Genomic DNA, 12,227 nt, shown 5'->3' with positions numbered 1-12,227 from the left:
CATTTAAGAGTACTGTTTGCAGTTGAAACGCAAGAGTCTAGGTACCATGTCTGAAGGATTACTGTTGGTTCCAAAGGTACCATACCGAAAGTGTTTGGTGGAAACTGGGCTGTAGTGTCCTCATTCCGAAACACTGACTGAGTGTTGTTAAAAGAAAAGGTGATGTAACACAGCAGTAAACATGCCTCTATCCCACCTTTTTAAAAATATGTTGCAGGAATCAAACTCAGAATGAGTGCATATTTACAAAAAACAAAGTGTATCAGTCTGAGCATTAAATATCTCGTCTTTGGACTGAATTCAACTGAATATACCTGAAGGTCTGACAGGATGTGCAGATCATTGCATTCTGTTTTTATTCACATTTTACACAGCATCCCTACTTTTTTTTTTTTTTTTACATTACAACAGCCCTGCAATAAATACCACCTTTGTCCTGTCCTGTATTTTGTCAACCTTTGTCTGTGGTGAGGACAAAACAGTGCAATGCAGTCTAATGCAACACCACCACTTGTGCAGCCTCCAAACTTTCCAGTGTTGAATCAACACTTCTCTGATGACGTCTGAAAAAAGGAGACAATGTGATAATGCTTACTGAGGCAGCATTTGTTGCAGGGCTGATTTATTACACTGAGCTTGTGTCCCTAATATTTTGCCCACACCCTGTGGCTTTATACGTACATGGTAGTGTTGTCACGATACCAAAATCTTTGTTTCGGTACCAATACCAATATGAATTTCGATACTTTTCGATACTCTTTGGTACTTTTCCTAAGGAAAAGTCCTTTTGGATACAAACCTTTAGAACAATAAATAGTAGGGGTGTAATGGTAAAAACAAAATCATGGTTNTTTTCCAAATGCAGTATAGTACCGTTTGGAATACTCTAGTACCGCGGTACTATTTTAGTACCGGTATACTGTGCAACACTAGTACATGGTCAGCATAACTCTGACCTAAACCATTATGTCCACTCTTACTGAAGACACAATAAAACAAACCAACTGTTGTGCACATCGGCTGCAGACTCATGTGCTATAACCTAAGAGGTGCTGTGTGCATGTGCCGTGGGCAGATTTACTGTAACCAGCTCTGTGTGCCAGTAATACAACAGGAAACAGGAAAATAAAACCAACACCACTGAAAGTCAAACCACAAGACATCTTATTCTCAGCACCACCCAGACGTCAGTGCTTCTCATTTTAAATTTGCATCAGAATGCAACCTGATGATCAGGAAGTGAACCCACAGACCATCACGCTGAGAATTAAAGGTACGTCTTTCATTCAAAGGTGCAGAAATGAGGAACAGCGTCATGCTCTCTTGAGTAAATTCATCAGAAAATACATCTGTGTGCTGCAAAAATGGCAGATGAAAGACGGCCAATAGTTTAATTATTTACTGCTGGTGGAAAAATGAAATGGTGCGACTGCATCTGAGGCAAAATCAGACTTTAAAAGGCGTTCAGCTCATTTAGATTTTTTTTTCTTTTTCATTTTCAAGGAGACTCCATTAAATCATCAAAATGATGTTGTTTGCTAATTAATAAAATAACCCTCTGACTAATGCTGATTATTTGGGGCCACTTGACAGTAATTTGGGAATAAAAAATGTTTTGATTTTCTTCATGAGTCACTTCAAGAGTCACTGTGGAGCTTTTCTTGCAGCTCCTGCAGCAGAATGTAACAACCAGTGATTCCTAACCAGGGCTACTTGTACTGCAGGTGGTACACGGCTGGCAGGTACCCTCTCAGCAGGACAGAGAATATGCAGAGTTTTACAAAATGTCCGATTCCTTTAAGCACCACCTGCCGGCTGACTGTGCAGAAAGACTAGTTTGCAAGGTGGCAGAGAGGTCGAGACAGAGTAATGGGTACATGGGTAGCACACCTGGTTTACAATAATTAAAACATGACAGGTAGTTTCAATAAAGAGGTATTTCAGCTCATGTAATAGGTGTAACAAGGTTTCCAAATTACTTCAACTCTTAAGGAACTGGAGAGAAGTCATTTGTTTCTCCTAAAACTGGATCCATTCTTGATAGTAAATAATCCATCTCTGAAATAATCCACCTTCGCTCAGCCGTTCCTCCCTCCCAGCCCTGCTGCAGCCTCACCAATCTGTTCTCCTCCCTGCCAAGGATCATCTCGTGATGGAGGTCCATGTTCCCAAAGTGCTGCGCTACGGAGAGGCCGCTCAGGCAGTAACACGTGTGGTAGAAATCTCTGGACCTGCACACGTGAAAACACAACAACACAGGAGAGAGCTAATGATGTGAATGAGTGAAAACCGTGTGATTACATTTGATAGTGTCACCAGCCTTTAATGTGGGGTGTGTGTGTGTGTGTGTGTGTGTGTGTGTGTGTGTCCAGATGGTACGGTACTGACTTGCCAGGCTTATCCAGAAGGCCCCCTGTTGGGTTCTGACAGCACAGGAGANTGATTACATTTGATAGTGTCACCAGCCTTTAATGTGGGGTGTGTGTGTGTGTGTGTGTGTGTCCAGATGGTGCGGTACTGACTTGCCAGGCTTATCCAGAAGGCCCCCTGTTGGGTTCTGACAGCACAGGAGGATGTATTCCTGCAAGGCCTGCTGCTCGAACATCCACCGCTGCCGACTCAGCTCCGACTCTCCTGCACAAACACAGTTCAGCCAAACGTGAAACTTCATGCTCACTAGTTTCCCTTTTTGTCCTAAAACTAACTAGATTAATTAAATAATAATAATAAAAATAAAAAATAACAAAAAGTCAAATTAAAGCAGGGATTTAATGAGTGAATGAGAGAGAAAATCTGAGATCTAATCAAAAATCCAGGTGAAAATGCAATAATAAAAATGACATTTCAAATGTAAACACGAATAATTTTTTGAGTTAGTGTGATGTGCTCTATCGGCAGCTCATTTGCAATTAGCCCCCATCTCCCTCTTTACTTCCCACTGTACAGTACGATGCATTTCCTGGGCAGTACCTGCTACAAGATGACCTTGTTTACTGTAAACTGTGATAATCAGTGTCTTTAAAATGCATCAGCATATACATTCCATGTGAAGTTAAACATGACCTCCAGCACCTCAGATTTATGGTGAGAAACTGGTTAAACTGGAAATGACAAGTCCATATTTATCATACTGACATTCATTGTGTGTAGCAGGGATAAACACAAGCCAACACAGGAGAAAAACTCTTATTAAACCTTGCTGTGAGACCTTTGTGTGTATCGCACGGTGTGTATCCATGTGGCAAAAATCCAGGAAGTAAACAAAACGTTGAAGAAGAGTACACTTGCAAGATAAATGTGACACTTTCTAATGTCACAATGGAGGGACAACTACGCAGGTTGATTTTAGCGCTGGTCACCGTGGACTATATTGCTGTCACTGTTCATTTTAGTCAAACCATACAGTTTGAAAACGAGGCGCGGCTCCAACTAGAAAACAATGTTTTGATGCATTGGATGTGCTGAATGTGCATATTAAGGCAGTACAGGAGGAGGTGCACATTAATAATCCTCCAGGACTGGAGTGTTTAACCCAAACAATGTGTCATGTGACTGCAGTTGGTTCAGATCAGAGTTTGTTTTTAACTGGACCGAGACCACCTCTCCAAGAAGGTCTCGGTCCGGTTGTTTTGGTGGAGGCACGCAGCAGCCTGACACTGGGCGAGGAATTGATAAACAAATGATCATTTTGTGGGTAAAGTATTCCTTTAATACTGTCAAGGATTGTTTTCTTGGTTAATGGTGAGCAGAATCACATTTTGTCATCGATTCTGTGGTGTGCTTCTGGGAAAATTCTCAAGTTGGGTGAAGCGATTTTCTCTACATGTTAGCGTGGAAAATATAATTGATATTGAGTCGACTCTCGAGGGAGAAAGCTGCAGTGATCAGTTTAATAACATGTTGTGATTGGACCATTTGTTTAGTCATTACACACTAATTAAAAAATGAGCAAGACGTTTGATTAAGTTAAAAAAAATGCAATTAGCAGTCAAAAGCCTGTCCATGTAATTATACAGTACAGCCACTGTACACAGCCTCGGGGCTTTGCTATGAGCAGAGATACAGTACCTTCTTTGAATAAGGCTCTGTGGAGTAGAGGCAGGAGTCCAGCCTGCCAGAAAGAGTAGCAGCCGTCCACCAGCTTATTACAGCGGCCCTGGAAGCCTCCTTCAAACCGCATCTGTCTGCTGACCACCCACCTCTGAGGATGACACAGGACAAACACACAGTTAATAGGATCACATGTCCATCCTGTGGAAACTCTGAGGATGGTTTAACTCTGATGGAGTCACTTTGACTGTAATCACATCGACCCTGAGCACTGCCAGAGACAGAGCTGGAGCCCCGCAGGGTCACACAGGACCAGAAACAGAGGCGAAGGGATGAAGGAAAGCCATGTCTTATTTTCAAAACTGGAAAGGAATTGGCTGTATCGTTGCCACGGAAACCACTAATTGGTGCACATCCAGTCTGCCCAGCTTGGATTGGGCAACCATGGAATATTGGGTTTAATACCAGCTGGGGTCTGGTCTGTCTGCGAGGAAGAGGATGATGTTTAGCTCATTATCATTAGTTTATAGGGATTCATTCCAGACACTGAAGAGGGAAAACTCAGTGTCAGTGAAGGAGGGATGAAGAGGAGGAGGACGAGGAGGTTCACGGTATTTCTAACTTTGATATGTTATTTTGAAATATTGATAGTCTGTACCATTTTTGAAACCACTGGGAATACATTTTTATTAAAAGATAAATATAACAAGGCAACTTTTTTACAAGTGCCACCTGACACACTCCACCCACCTAAACACCAATGCAGACCATGTACCCCCCTCATGGCAACACCACTCCCCAGTAGCTGTGGCCCCCCAGCAGGACAATGCACCATGCCACACTGCAAGCATCGATCAGGAGTGGCCCATGAAACATGACCGAGACCTCAAGACATTGACTTGGCCTCCAAATTCCCCACATCCCAGTCTGATCAAACATCTGTGGGATGTGCTGGTACCCCACCTCACAACCCACAGGACTCAAAAGATCTGAAGCTAACGCCCTGGTGCCAGACACTATAGGTCACCCTCCAGAGGTCCTGTGTCCATGCCTCGACAGGTCAGAGCCAAGTCTGGTCCAAGGAGGACCCACAGTGGATCAGGGGTACCTCTGGGGTACCTGCATGTCCCACAAATGTTTGATCAGATTGGGTTCTGGGGTGTTTGGAGGCAAAGTCGACACCTTGAGCTCTTTGTCCCGTTCCTTGGGTCATTTCTGAGTTCCTGAGAATTCTTCATTGTCCAATGATTATGAACAGTCTTTGAGTCTTTCGTGCTGAAGAAATTTTCACGGTAATGTGACCGAGTGTATTTAAGACCCATCGGCTCCAAAGACATTTTAAGGCTTTTTAAGGACCTGTAGACACCGTGTACAGTGGGGGACACGTTCAAAAGCCTCTGAGATTGTCACACATTCAAAAATGCAGTTAAGTGCAAGTAAGAAACCAAAACGGTGCCACAAAAGCCCGGATGCAACCTGAGCGAACGAGACAAGTGACGAGAAGACAGGACTGTGAGTGACAGGAGGCTATCGGAGGCCCTGCAGCAGTGTGTGTCAACTCGCTGTTGGAGAGAAGAGATAGCAACAAAGTGGTATTGACAGTGTGGAAAATGAGTATTATGCAAGAACAAACAGCTTTACAGTGGAGAGACTTTCAACACCGCTAGTTATTTAGCTGTAACATGCAAAGATCCTAATGTTCTACTATTGTTTTGAAGGAAAGAACTTTGTCCTCTTACAGTTACAAGGACATTCAAAAGAATCATTTAATTTTTAATCAGTAATCTACATCATAAATGCTTCATGCTGCTGCTGCTGAGTTTAGTGGGAATTACGCTGCTTCCGTTTCCCTGTACTCGACAGAAAGGGTCCAAATTAACACCAACCAAGTGCCAAATGTGGGTAGATTAAATACGAGACGAGTAGATCTCAGAAGAAATGTTTGCACCAAAACAGTCATGTATTAAAAACAATGCAGAGAACCTCTGTCTTGTTTTGGTGTCATTGACGGCCACGCTGCTTCTGTCCTCTGTCGTCAGTGTCATAGTCTGACATGTATGCACCCACTATGAAATGTGTTTTTACATCCATCTTAATTGTGCCGCCAAACTGACCATCTTGAGCTCTCCGAGGTCATTTACTCAGATGCAGCACCTAGCATTGATTAATCAATGGCAGCGACACATCTGCACCTCTACTTCAAACTGCCATTTTCAGGTTTTGAAAACACTCAAAAGGAGCAGTTTTGTTTTTGCAGCCTTGTGCTCGCTGTACAAATTCAAGAGGAAGAAGAAGAAGATAAATGTCCACACTCATCACCGGATTGTCAATTGTTGTCCCTGAAAATGCAACAAAAGTACAAAAAAAAGTACAACGAGGCCAGATACATTTGAGAGTTGCTTAAAAAAATGAATCTTTTCTCGATGTTGATTATTTGTTCATTCTTTCAGAGATGAAACTGGGGCTGATTTACGCAGCGTGACTCATCCTACATCACTTGATAAAGGACAACTACATAAAAGACGTTTTTGTTCACACCCACTTCAATACTGCACCATTTTAAATTCAATTCAATTCAATAAAACTTTTTAGTTTTCCCGAAGGAAATTCTTGTGCCAGAGAACGCTTCAAGTAACCACAATGTTAATGATTCACAACCAGAACAACCAGTGGGTTCCCCGGGTCAGGGTCACTCTCTGGGCCCAGTTTTAGAACAACACAGTATTAAATATCTGGCAAAGTATACAAAAGTGTAAACAGAAGTTTTTGCCTTGACTTGTAAGATGTAATAGCTACAGAATAATGACACCATCTGCGATTACACTGGTTCCTTATAAGCCTAATTTTCACCACACAAATCTGTCTGGCACCGAGTACGATCTGCCGGGAAAATGAGGTGGCACTTGTGTTTTCCCCAGTAGCTATGCCCAGTTACTAAACAGTACTAATATAAGTTTAGTTACTGTTTCTAGTAAATACATATAGCAAACAGTGGAACAACTACAGAAACTGTGTAAAACAAAATGCAGTGTGTCTTGTGTTGCTCTTAGCTGCCAGGCACTGAGAACAAACAAAAAAACAACAACGAACAAAACCCTGTACGGGATCTCAGAATCTGGAAAAATCCATTATCACTGTGCTGCAGTGAATTAGAGACCAGTGTTAACTTCGTTGATGAAAACTATGAAAATTTTTTTCGTCAACAACCTTTTTCCCTGACTAAAACGAGATGATGACGAACTAAAAATAATAAAAACAAATAAGACGAAATCTATGTTTCCAGTTTCGTTGATGAGACGAAACGCGATGACAATGTTCATGGTCAACTATCGGACATTGAAAACGGAGAGCGGGTGAGCTTGTAATTATCTTCATATGTCACAAAACGACAGGCAGGCAAACTCCAGTCAATAGTCTGCACCAGAATGTTTTGCTAGCCAGCAAAAACACTCACACATTATTCACAAGTTATTTTTCTGCCTCTAAACAGGTAGATCGATGAGTCAGAGTTTACAATGAACGTTGGTACAGGTAAGTTATTTGTGGTGTCAAAGTTTTTGAGAGCATAAATAGAGAGATGTTGAGCTTTGCAAATGATGATCAGTAAGTGTGTGCTCGTAAATCACCCCTTAAATCTGTCAAGCACTGCTGGAGAAATAACAGTCTGTAAGTGTGAAGAAATCATTTGTAGCTGTGGAAAAAAAAAATCTAAATTAAATTTTTATACAAACTGTCACCTTGATTCTATGTTTTGATACCTGAATTAGCCTGACTGGATTAAATTAGAGATTAAAAAAACAAAAACAAACACATAACGACTAAAAGTAATTACTAAAATGTCATGAGTTTTTGTCGACTAAAACTACAAAGGATAAAAATGACTAAAATGTGGCTAAAACTCAGAAGTACCTTCGTCTCAAGACTAAGACTAAATCTAAAATTTTACAGACAGATGTATTCTGATTTTATAATGTGGATGTTTTCAGACATGTCTCAAGATGAGATATTAACATTCATTTGTTATGACGACTAGAGCTTAAGTGTCAGAACGCAGAGGAAAATGCCCATCATATTTTCTTCAAAGCTCACTGTCTTTAAATGTCTTGCTTTGTATGACTAAAACTCCAACTGCTGTGTTTCAGTTGTCATCGACCATCACCAAAATGTAGTTTACTTGGTGATTAGTCACAGGAGATATATGGTTTTTTTTTTCATCCAATAGCAATCACATTATCAAAAAGGTCTTCAATACAACCAGTAAAGGGTTAACTATTGTAGGCAGGAGCCACCTGGCTGCAGGTGAAATATCAGCGTCCTTGACTGACTCTGAGAGGCTGTTTATAAATGAAGATCTGATTGGACCAAACCTCCAGCATGCTCGTCTGAGCTGCGAGTCTTACTGCAGTAACCCTGTGACCAATGTCTTGCAGGGATAGCAGGAGTCTTTACTTTTCTACATACCTTAAATTCTGTCTATTAACTTAAGAACTGATTGTTCAAACAAATCCATATTGAGCAACAATCAAAGTTATGTCCACCTTCGTCCTTCGAAGGCCAACTCAGAGCTATGACTGTCAACAAAAGCTGCCCATACAGCGCCCCCAGCTGTATATTTGCTGTAGATGCCACTGTCTTATTACTGGGCATCTTGCTGAAACCACAGATGCACAATTAGTCTCCAGCGATGCACACTGTTTACTAGTCGGCTATTCTGAGAAACCCCTCGTCCAAAGCCCAAAGAGAATTGATTTACAGTGACATAAAGCAGAGAAAGACGTTAAATCCTCACATTTTGGAAGCTGTACACTCGCATTATAAAACCTTACAGGACTCTGAGTGTCACCTGCTCTGACACACATCTGTCACGGCTCAGCAACGGAGGCGACAGCGTGCAGCAGGTGAGTCATGCTGCTGTAGATATTCTCGACCTGGTGTCGACTTACAACCATTGCTGAACCGCCACAGACCATCTCCGGCAGCTCCAGCTCCCCTGACACTCAGGTTAAACCACTGAGACAGAAATCCATATTACCAGGGAGGGTTTCAGTGACAGAGGATACTTTAGAGCGCGCGCTCTGTTAACCTGTGACTTTGGCTGGGTGTCAATGGATATTCAGATCTGTGAAGCTGTTTAAAGGAGGGGGGGTGTTCCTAACGACTAATTTCCCTGACGGGGGGGTTTGAACTTAGATTAGTCCACCTGCCTGAAAGTAAAAAACACACTTGATTTATTTCCTGAATGATGGCTTAAAGAAATTAAAGCACTGATTCTGAACATCAGCTGTGTTTCTCCTTTCAATAGTAGATGTAAACGCTGCAGGTTGGCCTCCTGGTGACACACCATCTCTGTTTCTCTTCCAGATGACCTTAGGCTCCTTGTCACTGAGCATCTGCCCTGCTGCACAGTCCCTGAGCACAACTCTACAGCTCTACCCAAACTACAGCTCCGGGGCCGCTGCTCAAACCTCGTCCTCCTCTGGAAGCAGTCAAATGACGAGAGAATTTCCCCACAGGCATCAACACAGTATCTTAAATGGTGACAACTCCAGCCACTGAAAGAAAACGGATGGAAACTTTGTCCTCTGATATGCCGAGAGCCCAGTGGCTACATAAACAACTAAAATGAAAAAATGTCACGGTATCGCTGACGGCGACGTCTCTAAATAGATCTGCGAGACACAAAATGGTGCTGAACACACATTCAGGACAGAATCTTATCTAAATAAGCAACAAAAAAAGAGCCAGGCTGTGTACTACTTCACAGCACAATGGCTCTCCAGCAGGCATTATCAGTAGTTTTACTTAATGAAATCTCGCTCTGGGTTATAACATTTTATTCTATCACAGCTGTGTGTTTGTGCTCGGCCCTGCACAGCGGTGAGACGCCTATGAAATGGATATTGCTTCAACGCAAAGGCTCTGTTGTCACGGATACTGATAGCATCTTTTATTGTTGTCTTTAGGACTCGATATGCAGCAGCACCACAGGTCCTGTTTAATGTTATTTCAATACTTATTTGTTAGGGGTCTCGAGATTCTCCAAATCCATGCTTCAATTTGACTTTCCACTTCGAGGTCCTGATTCGATTTATACGATTTAACTTTTGTTAGACTATCAAGTCTCAAATCGTTAATATCAACAGATCACTGTCGAACCACCACTGAAAGAAAAGTGAAAGAAACTGTCAGTAGACTCTATCATGAAGAGGCTGTTGTGCACAGATATAAATACAGGTGTGCCTTGAGATTTTGGGCTTGCTCTTTGATGTGCCCTGGGAACAAAAAGTTTGAAAACCACTGGGCTACATGGAATCAAGCGTGATACGTCTTTTGGAACGTATCACACTTAAGCCATTTGGTCAAATTTAAATAATTTATTTGTAAATTAATAACAATGACTTATTTCATCAGTCAGTCGGGGACAAAAAGCAGAGCCACTAGATGACAGCGAGCAGCTTTCACTTTCAGTTTACTAGCTCAGCCTATAAACTAGTTTTGCTGTCAATGATGCATTCGTTGTTTACAAAACTCATGGTGAAGGCAAAATGCTGGCACGCCATTAACTTTAGAGGAGGGGGAGGATTTTCCAGTTCTACTGTTCTTCCTCCGTCAACTTTGACTCAGCGAGTGGCCATGTTGTCTCAAAGGGCAGCTGCGTGCTATGGTAAGCTACGCCATGTCGTCAGTGAAGCGTTGTGTTTGTCTTTGGACACGCAAGCACACAGGGGAGAAGGGAATTGCTTATCTTTGGATTTCAATTAGGGAATTTGACAGCTCATTTGTTTGATTCTCGATTTAGAATCAGAAATGTGACACCCCATTATCCACGAAAATGTGCCTGTGATTGAGAAAGTGAGAAAATGTCAGGTGAATGAGAGTTCCTCACCAGCAGCGCTTTCAGATCCAGCATATGCTCTTTGCCCAGGATGACGAGGGCAGCCGTGCCGCAGAACGTGTAGCCACCGTGGGCCTCCAAACCAGGCACTCCGCTCAGACCTCCCTCCCAGTTCTGACAGCTGCAGACAGAGGAAATAAAACACACACTAAAACTCTGAATGGAGGCACAAAACAGTTTTGTGATGGTGGCGGCATGTACCTAAGGATCCAGTTGGTCGTGTCCTCGAACAGTTTAGGTGTGATGATGTTCGTGAGCGACGCTACAGACGCTGCACAGTATGCACTCCTGTAAGAGAGAAACACAGGCTGATATGGATGGACAGAGAGAGACGTGGGTGAGCAGGAAGTCTGCTCGTCCTACACTTACACATTGTCATCCAAAGCTTAGTATTTTTAGACCGCCAGCAGGCCAAATATAAACATCCATTTTGTTTTTTGTGGCTCAGAGGGAGAGCGTGTTGCCCACCAGTCCACATGTTGAAGTATCCTTGTGCAAGATAGTGAATTGCTCCCGATGGATCGGTGTGTGAGTGTGTTAAAATCTGAGTCGCAGGTGGCACCTTGTATGGTAGCCTCGGCGACCAGTGAGTGAATGAATGGATGAATGTGACATGTAGTGTTAAAGAGCTTTGAGTGGTTGGAAGACTAGCAAGTCAACGTGAAGTCACCTTGGCTTTTATGCGTTTCATTTTCCTTTGTCAAGAGACTGTAAAGCTTTAACAAATAATAAGATAAAGCTGGTTAAATTATCTCTGTGTTATTATCGAGAAATCCCTTGAAGAGACCGGAAACATTAGTGAATTATCAAACTAACTGGTACCGTCTGTGTAGCCAAAGCCTGACGAAGCTTGTTCCTGTGTGCATGACCAGTGTTTATTCTTCTCAGCAGTGTTGACGTGGAAACACAACTCCGAGCATGCTCAGTGACGTCAGGGAGCTTCTTCCAGAGCTTAAAAATGCAGTCGTAAAATGCTGTCAAAACTTTCATATCTAATTGCCAACACAGCTTTCATATTTCTCCAGAGGGACAGAGGCAGACGACGCACAGAGAAAACAAAAACCTAAATACAACTCTAAATGCTCTGCTGAGTTAAAAGTTGATTTTAAATGCTCAGAAAACAAAGTTCATGGTCTTCTCAAAAGCTTCTCAGATGCTTGCCTGTACCCTCATTTGTAATGAGGGTACAGGCAAGGGGAGTAACAGGTACCCCTAGAGGTACTTTGGAGTACTGCAGGTGGTACAAAAGATTTTTTAAGAAAATGGTAATTTAAAAATGTCA

General features: G+C 42.3%; 1 protein-coding gene across 2 annotated transcripts in view; it reads right to left on the bottom strand.

Moving 5' to 3' along the window:
- The window catches only part of fntb (farnesyltransferase, CAAX box, beta), a 33,583-nt gene that overhangs the window by 2,127 nt on the left and 19,229 nt on the right, over positions 1-12,227 (bottom strand). The window contains exons 7-11 of one of the 2 annotated variants that reach the window (XM_050057612.1): positions 11,147-11,233; positions 10,937-11,066; positions 4,069-4,201; positions 2,523-2,634; positions 2,117-2,231 (exon numbers count right to left, since the gene is read on the bottom strand). In XM_050057612.1, the coding sequence (XP_049913569.1) occupies positions 2,117-2,231; positions 2,523-2,634; positions 4,069-4,201; positions 10,937-11,066; positions 11,147-11,233 (577 nt within the window). Of the gene's footprint in view, positions 1-2,116; positions 2,232-2,297; positions 2,321-2,466; positions 2,635-4,068; positions 4,202-10,936; positions 11,067-11,146; positions 11,234-12,227 lie in introns of those variants that run through there. The other variant, XM_050057613.1, reaches the window with a different exon arrangement.

This window comes from Epinephelus moara, chromosome 12 (genome assembly GCF_006386435.1).
Source record: "Epinephelus moara isolate mb chromosome 12, YSFRI_EMoa_1.0, whole genome shotgun sequence".
NCBI classification, from domain to species: domain Eukaryota; kingdom Metazoa; phylum Chordata; class Actinopteri; order Perciformes; family Serranidae; genus Epinephelus; species Epinephelus moara.
The sequence above is the reverse complement of the archived record's forward strand: the minus strand, read 5'-3'. Positions and strand labels throughout refer to the sequence as shown.